This window comes from Aquarana catesbeiana, linkage group LG06 (genome assembly GCF_042186555.1).
Source record: "Aquarana catesbeiana isolate 2022-GZ linkage group LG06, ASM4218655v1, whole genome shotgun sequence".
Lineage (NCBI taxonomy): Eukaryota > Metazoa > Chordata > Amphibia > Anura > Ranidae > Aquarana > Aquarana catesbeiana.
The window spans coordinates 133,130,401-133,154,728 of record NC_133329.1 but is presented as its reverse complement, the minus strand read 5'-3'; the positions used below and the strand labels follow the sequence as shown (position 1 = coordinate 133,154,728).

At 42.3% G+C, this 24,328-nt stretch overlaps 1 protein-coding gene across 6 annotated transcripts in view; it reads left to right on the top strand.

The window, feature by feature from the left end:
- SUN1 (Sad1 and UNC84 domain containing 1) overlaps positions 1-24,328 on the top strand; it is a 135,800-nt gene that overhangs the window by 86,690 nt on the left and 24,782 nt on the right. For all 6 annotated transcript variants that reach the window (XM_073636841.1, XM_073636842.1, XM_073636844.1 and 3 more), the window contains 6 exons: positions 8,379-8,612; positions 11,448-11,522; positions 11,658-11,698; positions 12,741-12,882; positions 17,093-17,338; positions 21,307-21,391. In XM_073636841.1, coding sequence (XP_073492942.1) covers positions 8,379-8,612; positions 11,448-11,522; positions 11,658-11,698; positions 12,741-12,882; positions 17,093-17,338; positions 21,307-21,391 — 823 coding nt within the window. The remainder of the gene's footprint in view (positions 1-8,378; positions 8,613-11,447; positions 11,523-11,657; positions 11,699-12,740; positions 12,883-17,092; positions 17,339-21,306; positions 21,392-24,328) is intronic.

Here is a 24,328-nt window from a genome sequence, read left to right as displayed (position 1 = left end):
GCGGAGGAAACAGTTGATGAACCTTATGCAACCTCACAATCTGACAGATTGTACAAACTCTTATGCCGTGTACACACAGTCGGACTTTTCGACCGGACTTGCCCGATGGACGCCAATGGACCAAATCTGGCGGACAATTCGATCATGTGTGGGCTTCACTGGACCTTCAGCAGACTTTTCCAGTCGCAAATCTGACGGACTTTAGATTTGGAACATGCTTCAAATCTTTACGTCGTAACTCCGCCGGACCCAGAAATCCGCTCGTCTTTATGCTAGTCCGACGGACAAAAACCCACGCTAGGGCAGCTATTAGCTACTGGCTAATAGACTTCCTTATTTTAGTCCGGTGTACGTCATCACGTACGAATCCGTCTAATTTTCGTGTGTAGGCAAGTATGGTCGTTAGAAAGTCCGTTGAAAGTCTGTCGGACGGGCTGTCGGACTTTTGTAGCTGAAAAGTCTGACCGTGTGTAAGTGGCATTACAGAGATGGTTCATTCCACTTTTTATACTACTCCTAACAGAGTAAGCTGAAAGTCCAGGTCCCTTCTTTGGTTTAAAAAAAAAAAAAAAAAAACCTTTTTCAACGCTTATTTATGCTGAATGGGATCATCTGGATAAGCATTATTTCCCTCCAAAGAGTCTCTCAGTTCTCTATCATGGAGGAAAAATTCACAAAGGTTGGAAAGTACCAGCAGTAGATGCTGCGATTTCCAGCATCAATAAAGATGCATAATTGCTTAAGCATCTAACAGATGAGTTGGAATTTTTTTGTTAAAATCCTCCTACCAATGGCGCTATGTTTCTCCATAGATGCCATAAAAGACCCTATCCACCAGGCGTCTCGCCTTGTGCTCGTGCTAAAACACATGCTTAGGACCCTGTGGTTAAAAGGGTTGGTCAGCCAAAGCATCTTGCAAAAAAGGGTGTCTGACTAGTTTCCCTTTTCATTGGGGAAGGTTTGGTGAAATACATCCAAATGATTTCTAGCAGTAAAGCTCTGACGGCCAGTGCAGCCATGGGAGACTTCCTGACAGACATGGGTTCAGATCCACATATCGGCGTTCACTGGTGAAGGAGCCACTCCTCACAGGTTAACTACTTTGATGGCCAGCGTAGCCATTGGAGGCTTCCTGAAAGACGTGGGACCTCGTCCTCACGTTGGCTCCTTGTGACCTTGGACAAGTCACTTACGCAGGGGCAGCTGCCTCTAGGCAGTGGTGACGGCCTCCACCGTCAGACTCTAGGGCATGATTTCCAAGAAATACTGTTCAGATCTGTGCGACTTCAAGGTAGTCCCTGCACTACTTTGGTACCACTTTGATGCGACTTGAGGTCCATAAACCTCTAGAATACACAGGCATTGTTTCCTGTCGCATCAAAATCGCGCCCTGACGTATTCTTAGCGGCAAAGGATCACAGTAAAATCGTGCAACTTTGGGGTTGCAATAGTGGAAACTGAGCCTAAGAGGAGAAAATATTCAGCCCCTGTATACATGATTGAAGATGCGTTTTTTCCTCCGCCTAGAAGGAAAATTAGCAATTTTAATCACATCCGCTATCCAAGGATGAGAAGCCTGTTAGATCCCCCTCCCCCTCCTGAGATCCCTTATCAAGGGAACAGTGGGTAGAGGATGAAGGATTACCCTCAGGTAATCGGGAAGAAAGGCGAGTGCTCCTCTGCAGAGGAAACAACTACAGTTGAACTTTTTTTCAGCCTCGCAATCTGAGAAATTGCTGGTACAAACCTCTTACAGAGATGATTTGTGCCTCTTTCAAGCTACCTCTAGTAGAGTCAGCTGATAGTTCTGTTTTTTTTCTTGGGTTCCTTGGAACCTTTACTGCCTTTTTCATGCGTTTCCTGTACATGTACAGAGCCATGCAGAAATTCAACAGATCATTCTAGATCTAAAAGAATCTAAATCAGTTCCTGAAGATCCGCTCCTTGTTATGGAGTCGATCAAGTCAGTAGTTTCTATCCTGCAAGGAGGAAAACTTCTGGCGCCTATCGGCATCAGGGATGCATATCTGCATGTCCATATATCTCCCGCTCACCAAAGGTTTCTGCGGTTCGAAGTAGAACAGCAGCATTTCAGTTTATAGCCTTGCTCTTCGGGCTAGCTACAGCACCTCGAGTGTTCACAAAGGTGCTAGCCCCACCTGTAGCCAGGTCAAGGGCACAGGGCTTAAACAGTCTTGGCGTACCTAGACGATCTATTGCTAATAGACCAGTCACTGTTCGGAGTAAGTTGTACGCATTATAACCAGTTACCTGAAAAGGTCTGGGTTGCATTCTCAACCTAGTAAAGTCTCCATTAAAATTGCTAAAAAAGGGCTGCAGTATTTGGGTCTGATCATAGATACAGCCCAGAAAAAGGGTCTTCTTGCCCGGAGAAAAAAAAAAAAAAAAAAAAAACCTCTATAAAAGAGTTGGTGCGGATGGTCAGGTCAAAAGGAGGTCCCTCCATTCACCTTTACATGAGGTTGTTGGAAAGGATGGTGGCTTCATTCGAAGCAGTTCCCTTTGCCCAGTTCCATTCGAGACTGTTGCAAAACAGTATTCTATTTTCTTAGTACAAAACGATCCAAGCTTTGGCCTTGCCAATGCGGCTGCCCCCAAGGATGTCCCAAAGCCTCAATTGGTGGTTACTAAAGAATGTCCTAAAGGGTAAATACTTCAAACCACTTTTCTGGAAAGTGGTAATGACAGAGAAGACAACTGTCCAAGGACAGTGTTCAAGAACCGGAAGAGCCTTGCCCATCAACATCCTAGAGATTTGGGCAGTGCCTCTGGCTCTAAAAGCCTGAGCTTCCAGGTTAAGGGATTGTCCCGACAGGATCCAATCCGTCAATGCCACGGCTGTGGCCTATATCAATCACCAAAAGGGGCACCAAGAATCTCTCGGTGCAGAGAGAAGTGAACCATATTCTAACTTGGGCAGAAAGAAATATTCTGTGCCTATCGGCAGTCCTCATTCCTGGAATAGAGAATTGGCTCGCGCACTACATGTGCCGCCAGCAGATTATTCCCAGGGGAATGGTCTATTTACCCCGACATGTTTCGGGCTGTTTGTCAAGGATGGGGGACTCAGGATGTAGATCTTCTAGCATCCAGTGCAACATAGAGTTAGTCAACTTTGTGTCCACAACAAAGAATCCATTCGCATGCAGAACAGATGCGTTGATGATACTGTGGGATCAGCTTTTACTGATCTATGCATTTCCCCCTATTTAGTTGCTGCCTTGACTTCTTTGCAGGATTAAGTTGGAAAGAAAACCGGTAATTCTGGCAGCACCAGCATGGCCCAGAAGGTCATGGTATGCAGAGGTCATAAAGATGGCAGTGGAGGATCTGTGGTCCCTTCCACTAAGGCCAGACCTGCTCTCACAGGGGCCGATATTCCATCCTACTTTACGAATGCTAAATTTAACTGCCTGGCAATTGAGACCCACATTCTGAAAAGACGTGGGCTTTCCAGGGCAGTTATTTCTACTTTAATGCTAGGAAGCCAGCTTCTAGAGCTATATATTATAGAGTCTGGAAAGCTTATGTTTCCTGGTGTGAATCCAAGGGTTGGCACCCTCGGAGATATATTAGAGGCAGAATTCTTGCCTTTCTACAAGTAGGCGTAGAGATGAAGTTGGCCTTGAGTACTATTAAGGGCCAAGTCTCAGCCTTATAAATTTTATTTCAAAGACCACTTGCTACGCATTCTATAGTCCGGGGTTTCATGCAAGGAGTGATGCGGATTAATCCGCCAGTTAAATCACCCTTAAGCCCTTGGGACTTGAATTTAGTTTTGTCATTGTTACAAAAACCGCCATTCGAACCATTACAGCATGTTCCCTTAGTCTTTCTGACTAGGAAGCTGATATTTTTGGTTGCTATATCCTCAGCAAGGAGGGTTTCAGAATTGGCTGCTCTTTCCTGTAAAGAGCTATATTTGATTATTCATGAGGACAGAGTGGTGTTACGCCCTCGTCCAGGCTTTTTGCTAAAAGTGGTTTCAGGCTTTCATCTGAATGAAGATATTGTCCTGCCATCGTTTTTTCCAAAACCATGTTCCAAAGAAGAAAAGTCACTACATTGTCTTGATGTGGTGAGAGCAGTGAAGATCTATTTAAACAAAACTGCTCAGATCCGTAAGACTGACGTCTTATTTATTCTGCCAGAGGGTCCTAAAAAAGGACAGGCAGCGTCAAAATCCACTGTGACTAAGTGAATTCGGCAAATTATAATTCGAAATTATGATTTAAAGAGAAAGATTCCCCCTTTTCAAGTTAAGGCGCACTCTACCAGAGCGGTTGGTGCTTCTTGGGCAGTGCATTACCAGGCCTCCATGTCTCAGATCTGCAAGGCCGCGACTTGGTCTTCAGTGCATACATTTACAAAATGTTATCAAGTAGATGTAAAATGGAATGAGGATATCGCCTTCGGGTGCAGTGTGCTGCAAATAGCAGTATAATTCCTCAAGGTCTGGGGGTGCCCTACGGGTTGTGTCTCCCTCCTCTTAAGTAGCGTTGCTGTGGGACATCCCACCAAGTAATTACTTGAGGCCCTGTGTCCTATGATGTATGATAAAGCAAATAGGATTTTTAAAACAGCTTACCTGTAAAATCCTTTTCTTGGAGTACATCATAGGACACAGAGCTCCCGCCCCTCTGTTTTATGGGTTGCGAGCATATTGCTTGGCTACAAAAACTGAGGACTCCTGGAAGGAGGAGGGGTTATATAGGGGAGTCAACTTCCTGTATTGGTTATACCAGTGTCAACACCTGAAGGTAGGCCCATAACCCACCAAGTAATTACTTGAGGCTCTGTGTCCTATGATGTACTCCAAGAAAAGGATTTTACAGGTAAGCTGTTTTAAAAATCCTATTTTTACATTTGATACAGGAACCTGGTTGGTTTGGCTGCAACCAAGAAAAAGATTTCTATACAAAAATGCAGTGGAGTGATGATTGCACGAACAGTGCAACTTTTTGACCCACTCCCCTTTTCATTTAGCAGAGTTCACTATGTGGACCTTGGCCAACCAATAGTGAGCAACATTTGAAATTATGGACATTCAAAGAAATGTCATGTTAGATATAACTTTCCAGCTAACCGTACCACCAGATTGCCTATATTAAACTTGATTTGTAAACCTAAACATTAAAATTCATTATATATTTTTGACCCTCTAAATGTTTTCCGTGTGTGCAGAGTTATGGGTTTTTGTTTTTTAATGCTGTTGCCCTCCTTTTGTTTATTTCTGAGTCTGAGATTATGCACCAATAGTTATGCTGCTGATGAGCCAACAGTAGCTGGAGGAAAGGGGCACAGCGCCCATGCAGGCTGCAATTCTCAGACTACAGAATGCAATTGTATGAGCAAGCAAATCCATTTCTGGGTTCTGTACAAGTAGTACTTGTTACTGTGGCTGTAGGCCATTTTAGATTGTAGATTGATTGAGTTGTCTTGTTCTTTAAAACCAATGTTCCAGTTTAACTAGACACATCTGTCACCCACATTACCTGCTTCTACCTCCTACAGCCCCTAATTAAGCTTTAAGAACACTTTGCAGTATTTGCAATGCTCGGAAAATTTTACTGCCCTTTTAAATGTGATTGCCATTTTAAGTTTTTGAAAAGTAACAGCCCTGCATAAGAGCACTGTTAAAGTGGTAGTAAACCACAAAATAAAAAATAAAAATCTCTCCCTGCAAGTTAATGTCATAATGTGCTAGTATGCATCACATACTAACATATTATGAAACTTACCTGAAAACAAAGCCCTCCAGCAGCGCGCTGTCACTACTGACGAGGCTTCCATCTTCGCTCGGTCTTCTTTCCGGGTTCGCGGGCTGCGGCCATTTGATTGTCCAAGCCGCAATGCTGTCACTCACACAACTCCGTGCTCTCAACGACACGCTGTCCATTGAGAGTGCAGTGCGCATATGCCAGTGACATCACCAGTGCTGCTTATGTAAGTATTTCCTAAATGGTACACATTTAGGAAATACCGTATTTACTGTACCTACAGGTAAGCCTTATAATTTTTTTTTTTTTTTTTTTTTTTCTAAGACTTTAAGCAAGAATGCATGGATCCCTACTGAACTGACCAAGATACTGCCGGCGACTATAGCAGCTAGCAGTAATCATGTGTTCTGCTGGCCCGAGAAGACTCCCTGCGTATAACTCCAGACACAATGGGCTTAATTTACTTAAGGTAAATTGTCTGTACACTGCAAGTGCATTTTCTCTAGATCAGAGGGGAACATGCAAAGAAAATCAACAGCATTTTTGCTTGCGCATGATTGGATGATAGAAATCTGCAGCGCTTCCCCTCAGATTTAGCGCAAATGCACTTGCAGTGAACAGACTATTTGCCTTTCGTAAATGAACCCCAGTCTGTCTGCATCCAGGGCTCGTAATTTTATTTTTTTGTATCAAGAATGAAGAAACCAGCCCTGTACTCCATCGCTGGAGCACATGCATGTGGATGTAAAGAGGAGGCAAGAGATAGCAGCAGACACACACAGTGGGGACGGAAAGTATTCAGACCCCCTTAAATTGTTCACTCTTTGTTCTGTTGCAGCCATTTGCTAAAATCATTTAAGTTCATTTTTTTCCTCATTAATGTACACACAGCACCCCATATTGACAGAAAAACACAGAATTGTTGACATTTTTGCAGATTTATTAAAAAAGAAAACTGAAATATCACATGGTCCTAAGTATTCAGACCCTTTGCTGTGACGCTCCTATATTTAACTCAGGTGCTGTCGATTTCTTCTGATCATCCTTGAGATGGTTCCACACCTTCATTTGAGTCCAGCTGTGTTTGATTATACTGATTGGACTTGATTAGGAAAGCCACACACCTGTCTATATAAGACCTTACAGCTCACAGTGCATGTCAGAGCAAATGAGAATCATGAGGTCAAAGGAACTGCCTGAAGAGCTCAGAGACAGAATTGTGACTAGGCACAGATCTGGCCAAGGTTACAAAAAAAAATTTTGCTGCATTTAAGGTTCCTAAGAGCACAGTGGCCTCCATAATCCTTAAATGGAAGAAGTTTGGGACGACCAGAACCCTTCCTAGAGCTGGCTGTCCGGCCAAACTGAGCTATCGGGGGAGAAGAGCCTTGGTGAGGGAGGTAAAGAAGAACCCAAAAATCACTGTGGCTGATCTCCAGAGATGCAGTCGGGAGATGGGAGAAAGTTGTAGAAAGTCAACCATCACTGCAGCCCTCCACCAGTCGGGGCTTTATGGCAGAGTGGCCCGACGGAAGCCTCTCCTCAGTGCAAGACACATGAAAGCCTGCATGGAGTTTGCAAAAAAAAACACCTGAAGGACTCCAAGATGGTGAGAAATAAGATTCTCTGGTCTGATGAGACCAAGGTAGAACTTTTTGGCCTTAATTCTAAGCGGTATGTGTGGAGAAAGCCAGGCACTGCTCATCACCTGTCCAATACAGTCCCAACAGTGAAGCATGGTGGTGACAGCATCATGCTGTGGGGGTGTTTTTCAGCTGCAGGGACAGGACGACTGGTTGCAATCGAGGGAAAGATGAATGCGGCCAAGTACAGGGATATCCTGAATGAAAATGTTCTCCAGACTGCTCAGGACCTCAGACTGGGGCGAATGTTTACCTATCAACAAGACAATGACCCTAAGCACAAAGCTAAAATAACAAAGGAGTGGCTTCACAACAACTCTGTGACTGTTCTTGAATGGCCCAGCCAGAGCCCTGACTTAAACCCAATTGAGCATCTCTGGAGAGACCTAAAAATGGCTGTCCACCAACGTTTACCATCCAACCTGACAGAACTGGAGAGGATCTGCAAGGAGGAATGGCAGAGGATCCCCAAATCCAGGTGTGAAAAACTTGTTGCATCTTTCCCAAAAAGACTCATGGCTGTATTAGATGAAAAGGGTGCTTCTACTAAATACTGAGCAAAGGGTCTGAATACTTAGGACCATGTGATATTTCAGTTTTTCTTTTTTAATAAATCTGCAAAAATGTCAACAATTCTGTGTTTTTCTGTCAATATGGGGTGCTGTGTGTACATTAATGAGGAAAAAAAATGAACTTAAATGATTTTAGCAAATGGCTGCAATATAACAAAGAGTGAAAAATGTAAGGGGGTATGAATACTTTCCGTGTGCATATATATATATATTTATATTGATCTAGCAAACTAAATGTCATTCACTTACAGTTTACATCTATTTTAAACAAGTTTGTTTGAAATTGCCAACAGGCTCATATTAAATAGAGCTCATTAGAAAAACGCTTTGACATTTCAGTTTCTCTTTGCCTTTTGTGATGTGGGTCAGAGGCCTACATGGTTTAGTCAGTGGTTATCTAAAAATCTGTTAACCTATTTCAGGAATTGAACCTTCAGTTTGATGCTCGAATGAAGGAACTGGAAAAGAACTTTGGGTTAATGACTGCCCACCATGATCATCATTTGGAAGATTACAAGAAACTGAAAGTTCTGGTTGTGGATATTCGAGAACAGATGGAACAGATGAGTGACAAAGGTCACACATCAAGTGTAATTGCCAGCCTTCTCGATGAGCGCTTTGCCAAAATGAAATTGGACTTGCATGAAAAAACTACGGTGAATATGGTCCACTTCACTGAAACGCACAAACTTTATTGGGTGGTGGTTCTAAAGTGTATACTTCAGAAACTCTGGGCAAAATATGACAAGCGTCTGCCCCCTTATGCATTTTAATATTGGCCCATTACTTTGATGGGCAGCTTCACTAACCGTTACTAAGGTGTACAGTTGTGCTCATAAGTTTACATACCATGGCATCATTTCTGATTTTCTTGGCCATTTTTCTGAGAATATGAATAACACAAAAAACGTCTTTCACTCATGGTTAGTGTTTGGCTGAAATAATTTATTCTTAATACCATGTATTGCTCCCTTTTTATCATCAGTGACAGCTTGAAGTCTTCTGTGGTATTTTTGGATGAGGCTCTTTACCTTCTCATATGGTAAAGCTGCCCATTCCTCTTGACAAAAAGCCTCCGTTCCTGTAAATTCTTGGGCTGTCTTGCATTAACTGAATGTTTGAGATCTCCCCAGAGTGGCTCAATGATATTGAGGTCAGGAGACTGAGATGGCCACTCCAGAACCTTCACTTTATTCTGCTGTAGCCAGTGACAGGTCGACTCGGCCTTGTGTTTTGGATAATTATCATGTTGGAATGTCTAAGTACGTCCCATGTGCAGTTTCCTGACTGATGAATGCAAATGTCCTCCAGTATTTTTTATTAACATACTGCATTCATCTTTCCATCAATTTTGACCAAATTTCCAGTGCCTTTTGTAGCTCGCACATCCCCAAAACATCAGCGATCCACCTCCGTGTTTCACAGTAGGAATGGTGTACCTTTTCATCATAGGCCTTGTTGACTCCTCTCCAAATGTAGCATTTATGGTTGTGGCCAAAAAGCTAAATTTTGGTCTCATCACTCCAAAAGACTTTGTTCCAGAAGGTTTGAGGCTTGTCTCTGTGCTGTTTGGCGTATTGTAAGAGGGATACTTTGTGGCATTTGTGTAGTAATGACTTTTTTCTGGCGACTCGACCATGCAGCCCATCTTTCTTCAAGTGCCTCCTTATTGTGCATCTTGAAACGGCCACACCACATGTTTTCACCTGAAGTTATTTGTGGGTTTTTCTTTGCATCCCGAACAATTTTCCTGGCAGTTGTGGCTGACATTTTAGTTCGTCTACCTGACTGTGGTTTGGTTTCAACAGAACCTTTTTATATCCCTTTCCTGTTTTATACAGTTCAACTACCTTTTCCCGCAGATCCTTTGACAATTCTTTTTCTTTCCCCGTGACTCAGAATATAGAAACGTCCGTGCAGCACTGGATGAAAGATGCAAGGGTCTGTCAGGAGTCCAGAAACTCATTGACCTCTTTATACACTCAATTGATCAGGGTCATTTGGGTAGTTTCTGTTGCGATTATGATTTAAAAAGAGTAAACACAGTTGATTAAAAAAAGTCTTTATCCAAACACTAACCATGAGTGAAAAATGTTTTAGTGTTAAAATTCAAATTCTATGAAAAATGGTAATTCTATGAAAAAAAAGAAATAATTAATTCTGCACAGTGGTTGGCTGGAGCATGTATCCACCAGAGCTGCTGCTTGTTGGTATTTCCAAGGTTTTTGGTATTAATAATGGTGACATGATTCACAGGTATACTATACTAAGATAGAAAATCTAACATTCATGGCTGCACAGAAAACCCCAAACATAAAATCCAACTCCAGCCTTGGTAGTTTTACTTGCTGTACTGGAGGGTTTGCAGTCTCAAATATTTTACACTGTAAAGCTCCTTCTGACAGTAATCTTCAAAACTAGCAGTTCTCAAAGTGGCCTAATTTTTATTTCTGACTGTATGATTCCCAGTGTTTTACAGCCTGTTTCTGTCGTGCTGTTGCCATGGAGTACACCCAAGGGTTTTCTTTGCAAAGTGACCTTTTTTTTTTTTTTTTTTTTTTTTTTTTTATGGCAAAGCATCTCAGATGCCTCAAGTCAAGTAATTTTCACAAATAAAGAAACACTTTACCTCATTTACTAAGCTCTGAAACAACTGCACTTTGCAAAGTGCACAGCCTACTAACCTTTAGTTAATTGACCCCATTATCTCCAGTAGTTTTAAAGTATACACTTGGGCAAAATCAAACAAACCTATTCAGTACATTTCTGCAGTACTTGTACATTTCCCTGTGCTTTCTTTTTAAAAGTACAGAAAAATATCTCGTGATTTGCCCGAAATCCAGTGTTCTCCTAATTTCTGCGGCACTAAAATCACAAGCAGGGTTTTCAGCCCTGGCCAGTTCTCATATGCTAGGCTACAAAACACCTCCCTTTCTCATCTATATTACATAAATTGGCTGTTCCATAGTCCAGCAGAGTAGAGCTCAGGCTGATGACACTGCTTGGGATTTCAGTGCAGCAAAGGCACCATGTTGTCAGCCCAGTACAGGAAGTTGGGAACTAACTGGAGAAATGGGCACTTTTCTGTACAAAGTTTTAAGGAGACGTGCATGTGTATATTTTTTTTGGCCTGATGAACAATTTAGTTCTGTTGTTGCCAACTTTCTTTACTTTTATTGTCAAATCTCTACATCGATTCAACTGCTGTTGAAAAAAAATAAAAAAATAGGGGACCGTGTATGCAAGATGTAAAATTAATCTCCAAAATTACTGTTAAACCTTGTGACAACTCAAAAAATATGCCCATTGAAAATACACTGTACTCCTAAATTTAGTTATGCCCCTGGTTTTTGGTAAATGTAGGCTATTTAACCATAAGGGATGACACAAAAAAAGCAAAAAATAATGAATATTTTGCTGGTTAAAGTATTTTTTGGAGTGTTGTCAGGCCAGATGTTTATCTCATGCATTTTCATCTCTTCACATCTTAGGATGAGGACTCCGTCGGTAAGAATCATGAAGCTCGCATCCTACACTTGGAATCTTTATTGACCAAACTATCAGAGGTATGCAGCCTGGATGCTGCAGGCTAAATGCTTTTCTTTGAAAGCCCTGAAGGGGAACAGGAAGCATTCGAGTTCTAATGACTTTCTATTAATAGTTTTATTTTTGGCATTTCACCAATTTTCTTGCACTTGCAGGCCATTGAGGAAGACCGGAAGCGTGCGCAGACTAATACTAGGTAATGTTTTTAACCCATCTCGCATACACTGGGCTCTCCCTTGCCTGAGATTAGCCATTTATAAGACTGAATTGTGATGCCTCAGAATGAATCTTTTATCTGTGATCGATGGCTGCTGACAGCTGGTAAGAAAAACCAGAGAGAAGATTCTCTAAAGAGGGTCAACAAAGAACACTTTTGAAAATACAAACCAGCTTTATTAGTTACCAAAAGGATAAAAACCAAATTGAAAATTCAAACAGTGAAAAAGGAGCAATGTGGACAGACGGCTACCACAAACCAATTTAAATTGGACAACGTTGTCACAGGGGGTTATAAAAACAAATGGGAGCCGCGGCAATACACCCACTCATACATATCAAACCATGCATCATCCATACAAATTGGAGTAAATAGTGTAGGTAAAGTCCATGTTAATTTTGGTATTAATTTCAGGTGTAGAATTATCCTATAGGAGAATATCCAACATACCACGGACAGTTCTTATACCAACAGTATATTAAGGATGTGGAGTAGGTGCACGATCTGGCCGTCAGCTGGTGTGTGCTTTTTAGACCTTTCCCACAAATCTTTAGAAACGTATCAGTAGTGCAGGGGAAAAAATAATGCAGCTGTTTGGCATGTTAGAACTTTTTGTAGTGTTCTCTTTTATTAAAGAGGGAAAGTCTGTACATGGAGTCTTCCTATTGTTTAAAGTGCTAGCCGACTGTAATACCAAGAAAGTAAGTAAAAACCTGTTTATCTGACCCATTATACTCAGGTAGTAATAATAATCAGCATGGTTGCAATATTGAGGATATGGTTTCTGATATGCAAAATAAGGCTTGATGTTTTATATACAGTAATGGGTTCTATGATGAGGGTATATTTTGTTGTGATTTCTGTAATAGGTATGTTGTACTTGTATGATAAAACCGCAAAATTTCAGTCTTGGCTATTTTTGAAGAATATGCAAATCTAATTAGCAGGATATGCCATTACAGCTTTTTTTGCCTTTTTTTTTTTGTTATGTTAAAATGTTAATTATGCTTTATTTGTGCAGTGAAGGTGAAATTCAAGATCAAAGTTTACTACGGAGAAGAATTGAAAGTCTGGAGAGAGAATTTGCAGAATATAAAACAGAGTTGTTAAAAGGACAGACAGCGAAGTCTAGTTGTGATCTACCAGACTGTGTTCTTCAGAAGGTAACAAATGACAGCATCAAATAACCTGTTCTATATTCATGCCTTTGGGGTAATATACACAGCCTTTTAAAAATTAAATCCAGTAAATTCTAAATGCAGGCTGACTAGATTGCATTCAAGTGCAAGATAAGTGGTCTTTGAAGGCAGCCAGATTTCTACAGTTTGTGTTTGAACTATTAAATGATGATTCCTAGTTACTGTCAGTTTCTGTACTTGGCTAATTGCTTTTTGCTCAGTCTTTGGCCTCATTCACACTGGCAACATCAAACCTGCATTTATATGCATTATAGGACATTTCCAAATGTATGTACATGCGTGTTATGCTTTTTCAGTGCTGCCTTTCATACCTGCATTATGTGCAATCAGTCTAGGTGCATTTATCAAAAATACAATTCTGTGTGTCCAAGATCTAAATACACTTTAAATGTAGCTAAATCTACTTTAAAGTAGGAACATGTAAATGCAGGAAAAAGTGATCTGATGAGGATGAAAGTTGTTTAGCATTTTTAAACGCAGGAGATGGCATCTGGGAAATGTAAATGTAGGAGGCCTTAGTAGTAGTTATACAATGCAAGGTGATATTTGGTTGTATGCGTTTTCAGGTGTGCTCTAAAGTGTAGCCCCCAAACACTGGGCGACAGGATTTAGTATATTGTAATCTTAAATCGCAACTTTTTTATTTATTTATTTTTTTACTCTCTAAGTCATTCTGTCCAGTGTGGAAGTCCTAGGTCACCTCAACCAAGGTAGCATCATCCCTTCCTCTGTGCACATCTTCAACATATTCCTTGTAGAAGTTGAGCTGCACACCCTGGACCTCCTTTCAGGCTTTATTCCACATTCTTTAATCACATTCATTTTCTTTAATAGAGACCTCAAACATCAGCAAGACACTTCAAAAAATAGGCAATCTTTAGTAGCCTACAACAGTGTTTCTTGACCTTTTTTTCAGCCACAGCACCCTTTAAAACGTACACACAATCTTGAGGTACCCTTGGCGTAAATGCTGCTTAATATAAATTGTAAACCTGAGCATGAGACGTTACATAGCTGGCTTAAAAATTGATGAAATGCTGTGGGAGGCCCTGAATGCCGCCTGCCCTGGAATAGTATATTGTGTCTCCACAGTTCAGGTGGGATACTGTGCATCCTAACCTTAGAGCTACATTGGTGGTTATGGTGCTGGTGGCCGGCTCGCACCATGGCAGTGCATGATGTTGACCAAGGGCAAACTGTCCCATATTCACACACCCCAGGGGAACGCAAGTATCGCCACAATTGTGAAACACTGGTCTACGATCTCAAACAGGCGCCAGGCCTGAAACGGGCAACCATAGTTTAAGAAATTTCTGTGGACAACCCCTATGCTCTTTGCTAAGAGAAGATTTACTTTTTTTTTTTTTTCTCTTCCTCAAAGCTAGGTGGACCAGGGGACAGCCATTTTTGTGCCACAAATAAGAGCCGGAAATATGGGCAGGCATCTCCAGGGTATAATCTCCATCTGTTGAGCTTAGTGAGAATAAGCCGGGGTCCCAGGATAATTTAGCTGGAAGGTGGTATTAATAGTATCTCACTATTTGCCAGTATCTAAAATAAATAAAAAAGTGGGAGACTTCCATAGCATGAGTTGGTGCTTCTAAAGCCTTAAAGGGGTTGTAAACCCTCAAGGTTTTTCACCCTAATGCATTCTATGCATTAGGGTGAAAAACCTCTGTTATGCAGCTGCCCCCCAGAGCCCCCCTTCTTCTTACCTGAACCCGGTCTTTCCAGCGAAGGGGATTAGCACACCAGCTCCAGTTGGTGTCTCAGGTCCTGATTGGATAGATTGATAGCAGTGCAGCTATTGGCTCCTGCTGCTGTCAATCAAATCCAATGACGCGGGGCCGAGTTCTGCTGTCTATGTCAATAGACGACGCAGCAGGACACAGGAGCGTGCCCGCATGAGTGCCCCGAGGGAGAGCATCTCTAACGGGCACTCAGGAAGAGCCAGGAGCGCCCCTGAGGAACCCCAGAAGAGGAGGATCGGGGCCACTGTGTGCAAAAACAACTGCACAGAAGAGGCAAGTGTGACAGGTTTGTTAAAAAGAAAAAGATGAACCTTTAGACATCCTTTAAGGTTTTTCACCTTAATGCATTCAGAATCCCCCCCCCCCCCCCCCCTATTCTTACTCGGGCTCGATTAAATCCAGCGACATGCACAAGAGCTGAGCCCTCACCACTGTCTCTCTCCTCATTGGGCAGATTGATTGCAGCGGGAGCCATTGGCTCATTGCTGCTGTCAATTAAATGCTTTGCAGAGCGAGTGGGGGCAGGGTCTAAGCGCAGTCAGGGCAGCTCGGGAGCAGCTTTCCATGGGGGGCACTTGCCGAAGAGGAGGAGCCTAGAGCGCTGACTGAGTACCCCAGAAGAGGATCGGGACTGCTGTGTGCAAGACCATTGCAGAGAGCAGGTTAAGTATACCATGTTTTTTTTTTTTTTTTTTTTAATTAAGTTTTAATGTCGCTTTAAAGCGGTATTAAACCCCATAATAATGTACTATATTGCAGCTTACTAATTCTTAGATGTGGTTGCTTTTATTTTTATTTTTAGTTTTTTTTTCCTTTATTTTCCCCTGGTGATTTGGCCAACAAGTCTGTTATATTTCAGATTCATTTAACCGATCAAGCTGTCATGCAAAAAAGGCAGTTAGAGGTTTGAGACAAGCCATTAAAGTGGTTGTGACCCTAAAAAATAGAAGGAAAAATAATCCCATTCTTTTAAGGCATGATCTGTATAGCACATTGCTTGTGCTATGTAATTTGACCCTTCCTATGTTGTAATATACCTGGTTGATCCTGCTTGTTCCTGTGTCCCCCTGTCTGTGCTGACCATGATAATCATGGCTGCTGAGCCATGACACCGTGGTCAGGTTACGTGCCTCCATCAGCCCGCTCTCTGCTTTTGACTCGCTCATCTCACCCACTTCCTGTCAGCGGTAGAGTGGCTCTCCTCCCTAGTATGCAGCAAATATACATGTATCCCCTCCAGCTTACGCTGCCAATAACTACAGTACATATGGTTTTGTTTTTAAATGTAAAGGCTAAATGCCTTTTCCTGCACCGCCGCTGTGTAGTCACGTGATCCTCATCTACTGGCCAGCTGACATCACAGGAGAATCTTGGCGCCTCCTTCTTTCCATAGATTGGGGAAGAAAAGGGGGATCCGGTGACCGCACAGCTGCGGTGTGAGAAAAGGTATTTAGCGCTTTCATTTAAAAAAAAAACACACACTATAGTTATTGGCAGCGTAATCCGGAGGGGATACATGTAAAGTCACTATGCGACTTTACAAACACTTTAACACTGACAGGGATGCTTACGATGGTCGGCTTTTTTATTAATTTATGTGAAACCTTTATCCCTAAAGGGAAAGAAAACTCTTGCTGTAACTGCTTAAAAAGTGTTAGCTGGAGATCCTCTTTAATTCGTTGCTCAAGTCCATCTCGGTCTACTAGTGCATCTAAAACTACCCCAATGGTGTCTTGATCCTCCATAGAGTGGAAGCACTATAAGACAGGAAGTGTTACTTGTGGCAGGGTCACCATGTGAAGAAAAAGGGGCCTGTGCTGATCACATGCACTTTCCAGAGAAAAAAAAAATACACACCAAACTGAGCATGTGCAGAGTGTCTCCAAAGGTTCTGTACTATCAGGAGATGGATTGGGGACAGTGGAAGAAGGGGAGGATCAGAGAAGACAAGATCAAACAGCCTTTTTACACAATGTGGAGGGGTTAACCCCATAGGTTCCACAATGAGTATAACAAACATGCTTTACTGCATAATCAGACAGATATTACTGTTGTGGGGTTAGTAACACTTTTAAAACAAGCCTTCCACGACCTTTGTATTTGCATGAAATACAGAGCATATCCTCATCAGTTCAAAGCAGAAGCACTGAATTAGTTCAACTACTTACCTCAGCAGCAGTGCTCACTCCACTTCCCCTTTCCCAGAGCGCATGCTGTGTGTGTGTGTGCGTACGCTAGAGAATTAAAAAGTGAAAGGCTGCCAAAGTCACTGCTGGGAGAGGGTAGCAGATGGGTCCTGTTTGTCTGCATTACCCTAGTAAAACCGCTCACACAGATTTTAAATGTACTTTGTTTAGTGGTTTGCCTGAGTTCAGGATAAAGGTTATGGAGAGCAACTTTGTATAAACCAATTTCTCTTTTAGGTGGATGCCAGAGTTAGAGAATCTGTCCAAATGATGTTTGGCAGTCAGGCAGATCTGCCAGAGTCCTTGCTACAATGGCTTTCCACAAACTATGTTAGTAATGTAGATCTTGGTACCAGACTGCAAAAACTAGAACTCCAGATCTTGAAGAGTATCACTCACCAGATCGCAGCCACAAAGAAGGTGCCAACGGCTGAAGTGGTGGAAGGGGCAGTAATTGGAAGTGTGTCTGGTATTACGGAGGAGGTAGGTGTTTATTTTGTTACCTGAATCCCATGGTATGTAAAGTGGCTGGCTAGGAAAAAAAAAAATTTTGGACAACAGTACCATTAAAATAAGTGCCCTCTAAGAGTGTTCTGCTTTATGAACAAATGAGTTTTCCAAATTATTACAAATGGCTCTCTTCTTCCAGTGCTGCACCTGATGTGTGGACTACAGTACAGCGAAGGATAGTAGTTATCCTTGGGGTAAAGTCAATCCTTCACTGTACTATGGCTGGAAGAACAGCTCTGTTAGTCTTAATAAAGCCAGATATTACAATTATTTGTACAGCAGCAGCCATCTTGACTTTGCATACTCTTAGAGGTAGCTTATTTCAATAGAACGGTTTTCAAACAAACATTTTTTCTAGAGGTCGACCGATATATTGGCCGATATTTGGCTTTTTTTACTTAAAGCGGGGGTCCACCTATCTATCGTTTTTTTTTTTTTTTTGGAGTTCATTCACAAACTTTTCTTCTCATAATTATCTACTCACATGTTCTGTGTAATAAGTCCGCCTGTGTCCGATTTCGTTGTAAAGAATAACTTATAAAATTCACTGAAGGCGGTTTCCATCTTCATTGTGGGCATTTGAAGCCCACAAGCATGTATTTCCTGGATGCGGTGAATGCTGTGCTCCCAGCATTCACCGAGATGTTGTGATGACGCTGTTGCACAATGCATGCTGGGAAGCCTGAGACTAGCTCCCAGGGGACTGTGGGAGGTCTGGGAGAGGCTAGAAACACGCCTACTCCCATGGGAGGAAAACCAGGAAGTGCTAAGAAGATTAGAAAAAAAAGGTAATTACGGCGATTTAATTTTTTTTTACACAGCATGTCAGCATCTAGGCAAGGAAGAGAATGCATAGAGATAATGTTCAAAATTTGGGTGGAACCCCGCTTTAATCAGCATCAGGACTTGCAAATGACTTCTGTAATAGAAATCAATGCAAGTTTCCTGGAGTTATCTGTGGAGAGGATTCTCTCCTCCTCTGGGCAGCCTGCCAAGTCTGATAAGAAGATACATTGTATCTTTTCAAGTTCTTTTATCAATAGACTGAACTCAGTGTGTAGAAGTTCTCAGTTTAACCATTTAAAGACTCAATCTTTTCTGATACTTGTTGTTTACAAGTAAAAATCCTGTATTTTCTGCTAGAAAATCACTTAGGCCCCTTTCACACTAGGGCGGTGGGGGCGTCGGCGGTGCAACAGCGCTATTTTTAGCGCTGCTGTACCGTCGTTCTTGCAGCGGTATTCGGCCGCTAGCGGTTCAGTTTTAACCCCCGCTGGCGGCCGAAAAAGGGTTAAATCCGCTCGTACAGCGCGGCTATAGCCGCGGTATTACCGTGGTATAGCAGCGCTGTCTCATTGATTTCAATGGGCAGGAGCGGTGAATACACCGCTCCTTCCCCGCTCCAAAGAAGCGGCTCGCAGGACTTTTTTTACCGTCCTGCGAGCGCACCGCTTCAGTGTGAAGCCCTCGGGCTTTCACACTGAACAAACAGCGGAGGCTGTTTACGGGCGGTTTTCAGGCGGTATTTTTAGCGCAATACCGCCTGAAAACCGCTCCAGTGTGAAAGGGGCCTTAGAACCCCCAAACATTATATATATATTTTTTAGCAGAGACCCTAGGGAATAAAATAGCGGTTGTTGCAATATTTTATGTCACACGGTTTTTGCGCAGCGGTCTTTAAAACGCAATTTAAAAAAAAAAAAAATTAATGAAATTAAAAAAAAAAAAAAAATGAGCAGTAAAGTAAGCCCATTTTTTTTCGTCCAAAAGTTTTGATTACCTGTTTTTGTGTATTTAATATTTAAGATAGTTATTTTTTTTTAATCTAAATTATACATACAAGTGAACTGATTGGAGGTTTGTTTTGTTTAATAAATGTTTAAATGTAAAAAATTTTCTGTATCACTTATTACTTAAGGTTGCTTTCACACTGGAGCGGGCATGCGTTGACGGTAAAATGCTGTTAGTTTTAGCGGCGCTTTACCGTCATTTTAGCGGCGCTATTCGGCTGCTAGCGGGGCGCTTATAACCCAGCTAGCGGCCGAGGAAGGGGTTAAATGCGCCCATGAAGCGCTGCTGCCGAAACGCTTTGCAGGCGCTTTGGCAGCGGTGCGCATTCATTTCAATGGGCAGGAGTGGTGGTATACACCGCTCCAAAGATGCTGCTTGCAGGACTTTTTTTTAACATCCTGCCAGCGCATCGCCTCAGTGTGAAAGCACTCGGCTTTCACACTGAGACTGCAGGGGAGCCGTTTTACAGGCGCTATTTTTAGCCCAAAAGCGCCTGAAAAACGCCCCAGTGTGAAAGGGGTCTAACTGTTAGATTTTATGAGATAAAGGGGGAAAAAAAAAAGAAAAAGAAAAAAAAATCGGCCTAATATATCGGCCCAGAAAAATCGGCCTAATATATCGGCCCAGAAAAATCGGCATCATATATCGGCCATCGGCCACCGCGATTTCTAAATATCGGCATCGGACAGAGAAAAACCCATATCGGTCGACCTCTAATTTTTTCCTATTTTAACATGCAGCCTGCCATAATCCTAATTCATTTCTTTGTATTTGCAATACTGTGAATGATTCGTAGAAAGGGTCATTGTACAAAGTCTACAGCTTTCCTTAAAGTGATATTTTGTGCTGCTTATTTATTAACCACTTAAGCTCTGAAAGATTTACCCCCCTTTATGACGAGGCCCTTTTTTTGCGATCCGCTACTGGGTTACTTTAATAAATGCGTGGTCGTGCAACACTGTACCCAAATAAAATGTATGCCTTTTTCTCCCGCAAATAGAGCTTTCTTTTGGTGGTATTTGATCACGTCTGTGTTTTTAAAAAATTTTTGGACTATAAACAAAAAGAAACACTGACCGTTTTGAAAAACTTTCTGCTATAAAAAACATCCAAAAAAAATGTAAAACTAATTTCTTCATCAATTTAAAAAAAAAAAAACTCCCAAGAAGCCTATATTGATTGGTTTGCGCAAAAGTTATAGCTTCTACAAACTGTGGAATTTATTTTTTATTAATAATGGCGGCGATCAGGACTGCGATATTGCAGAGGAATATCGGAAACTAACACTTTTTTGCGAACCAGTGACACTCACAGGATCCATTCCTTCCCTCCTGTCAGAAAGGCAAACTGCCTTGTTTACATAGGCAGACTGCCATTGATCATGGGTGCTAGCGGACATAGTCCACTGTACCCCCCAATCAGCTCCCATTGTGTATAATCCCAGCGGGAATGAGCCACCAGCGGTGAACATTTGTGCCCCCTACCTGGAAGTGCACGATCACGTGTGTGTGTGTAATATATATGTGTGTGTGTGTGTGTGTGTATGTATGTATGTATATATGTGTGTGTGTGTATATATATATATATATATATATATATATATATATATATATATATATATATATATATATATATATATATATATATATATATATTCATATATAATCATAATCCTTCGCACAGTGGCTGCCCTGTAGCAGTAACACTGCTATAGGGCGGGCTGAAAGTTATTAATGAAAACTTCTGCACTCTAGGATGCTGGCAAAAAGGCTAATAAACTAATGGTATGCCAGGTAATATTTACCTGGCATACCATTAGAGAAGACTGTGTGCATTTAGAAAGCTCTCTGACATAAGCATGCCCCCCCCCCCCAAATGTGGCAACAATCTGTTGGCTCTGAGATAGCTTTGGGGGGTTTTAGCTGTGCCAGAGAATATTTCCCAGAAGCTTTCTTATTGGGGGGGGGGGAATAATATGCAACAGACATTTAATTTTTGGAACTTTTTAAATGTTGAGACCTTGTGTTGCCTGACATTAGGAAATACTGGTACTTTAACTTTTGCCAGCAACAATACACCACATATCTTTACTCTTGTAGTTACACAAACAAGAGTAGATTTCTCACTAATTTTTCCCCTTCCGTTTCAAGGATGCACGTGTTCTAGTGAATAATGCATTGAAGCTTTACTCTCAAGATCGTACCGGCATGGTGGATTTTGCACTGGAATCTGGAGGCAAGTTTTGGTTTATCATAATAATGGGTTTAGGTAGGGGAATGTGTTCTCTGGGCATAATTTAAATTAACCTTCTATACACGGTTTTCACATATTTAGGTCCTGTGAGATCTAGTATTCTAAATCATGCCCACAATTGTTATGAGTCTCCCCTGTGATGTGGCAGATGCAGTCTGGTGATATATAGTGTTCCTCACCTCTTGCATTTTGAATACACCAATATTACAGTCCCCTGAAGATACTGCCTCTTTCATTTTCTGCATGTTTTGTAGATTTTAGTGATTACAGCTTTACTGGTTCTTAGATGTGTTATTCCCAGGCTTGTTTCCTTAAAGCGACTTTCCACTCAAGTGGAACTTCCGCTTATCTATCTCCTCCCCCCTCTGGCTCCACATTCCCTTTCAGGGAAGAATGGGTACTTGGTTTTGGACAAGGTACCGTTCCCCACTTCCGGGAGACAGGGCTGTGGCGCTGTCTCTTGGACGTTCAGTCTCCTTCCTCCGCCGTCGTACCAATTAGCGCAGCTTTCGCTGCCTGGTTCCCTTAACAGGAATGGCGGCCGCAGCGGATCCGAAGATTGGCTGGGGTGCTGACATCACAGGCTCCCTGGACAGGTAGGTGTCCATATATTAAGTCAACAGCTGCAGTAATTGTAGCTGCTGACTTTAATTTTTTTTTGGGGGGGGTGGGGCTGGACCTCCTCTTTAAGTGTTACTGGCATGATTGACCATGTGACACTAAAGTCCTAGGGCGAAAATGCTCACTTGTTCTACTGTGTGGAGGTGCAGCATTTTTTCCCCAGGACAGGAAGCATCACCACCCTTCCCCCTACTTATTTCCATAACATATGGTAGGTGTGCTGTAGTGCACCACAGGCAGAACTGAGCAAGGCTGATAACGTTATTTGAGAGGAGTGCAGCATTGTCGGCTCACTGCGGGAAATTATCTGTTCTGGCAGGATCAGGTATTTATTTTCAAAATACAAAACGTATGTTTTTGTGCAAATTGTTTGAGCAAATCTGAAAAGAAAATTAAATGGTACATTTGAGCCCAGATGCGACAAACCGAGAGAAGTTTAAAGGGTAAGTTCACCTTTTTGTTCCCTTTTTTTTTTTTTTTTTTTTTTTTCTCTTTAAATTCCAGCTCCCATATGTACCAATATAGCATTCATGTACTTATTTTTGCAAAAAGAAAAAAAAAAATCAACGCTTTCCAGACGTACCCATTTGTAATGTCTAACTTCCTGATCAGACTTTAGGTCATGACACAGGAAAGAGTTAACCAGCTGACCTCATTAGCAACACACCCTGCATTACCCACCCACCTACCTACCGCCCATTCCCAGCTGCATGTTTTTAAATGAAATGCAATCGATCAGTGATCACTCTTCTCACTAAATACTCAATATACAATCAGATTGCATAGTGTATGCCCATCTTTATACAAGTACATAGGAGAGAGTGGACAGAAACGCTCAGCTGTCAAACTCTCATTTCCACGTGCGTTTTTATTTTTTGTGAGAAGGGGAGGGGTTTTGGCGCATTTTCACTCATTGCACATAGGGCAGCTCATCCACCTGAATGGGCTGCCTTACATGCAGCACTCGCCCCAAAGAAGCTTCAGAACTTGGTATTTTGTGGGTTGCTTGTTTACTGTGCATTTTGCAGAATTTGCCCCTCGTTTTTTTTTCAAATGGCAAAATCTGTATTTGCTTCTGTGTTTGGTGTGCACTTAACAATTAACGGCACTGAGACGAGGAGGTGTGGCATGAACAGACACGCTAACTGAGCATGCTGCTCTGTGATCCCCGGGCTCCAGGAAGACAGGCAGCGAGGGTTCGGCAGGCTCCTGACCAGTTACGGCATGTCTACACAATGTTGCACTGACGCTCGGCGGTGGGGGAAAGAGCCAGGTGAATGAGCTCAGAGCCTACTTTATGGCGCAGGGTGTGGACTTGGGGAGTGCAAGTAAGAGAACCATGGCCCAGGAGGAAAGGGATTTCGGCTCCCCTGATCTGAAAGGAGGAGCGGGGAGGGCCGGACAGTATCCCCCTGCACAGGGCCGAGGAGCGACGGGCTTAGGAAGGGAAATTGCAGTACCCGGCGGCAGCCGTGCATTCTTTAGCCCAAGGCAGAGCTGCATAAACCTAGAAAGGGACCTCCCAGGAGAAGGGAGAGACCCCATGGCTCATGCTGATGAAATTGTGGGCCCGGAGGATGAATGGTACTGGAGGTGACCCGAATCTTCAGGAGGTGGAGGGAATCCCCAGAGGGATGGCTGAATCCTTAGAAAATGAAAGTCTTGGTACTACAAAGCCCAGCAGTGAATCTGCAAAAATCAGCAAAGGACTTGGGATGAATCCAGAGACAGCCTCTACAGGGCAGGTGCAGTATGTTAACCCTTTGTATTGTGACCTTAACAATGAACCAAGTGCATCTCAATCAGAGTTAATAGTGGATTGGGACTTAGAACATTTGAGAGCACTTCCTACAAAGAATGACATTACTTATAACTGCTGTTGAATCGTCCTGTAAGCAGGCTGTGGAGGGGCTAAGGGAGGATATAGGGGCACTGGGACATAGAGTGGAGGAAATGGAGATGGCCCAAGATGATATTAGACAAGGAGTGGCTAATATCCAAGATATGACACCATGAAGAAGTGCGGAACTCTGTTGGATCAGATGGATAATCAAAAATAGAGATCATAGGCAAAATATTCGTATAAGAGGCCTGCCTGATATAAAAAAAACATTTTGAATTGCTTCCAAATGTGATCAGTTTGTTTCAGCTAATTCTGGGGCCATCCGCACCTGATAAGATTGAAATAGAGTCCATCGTGCCCTTACCTCTACCCCCCCACCCCCCCCAAATGCAGAAAGACCAAGAGATGTTATTTGTAAAAATACATATTTAGTGAAGAAGCTATTTTGAAAGCGG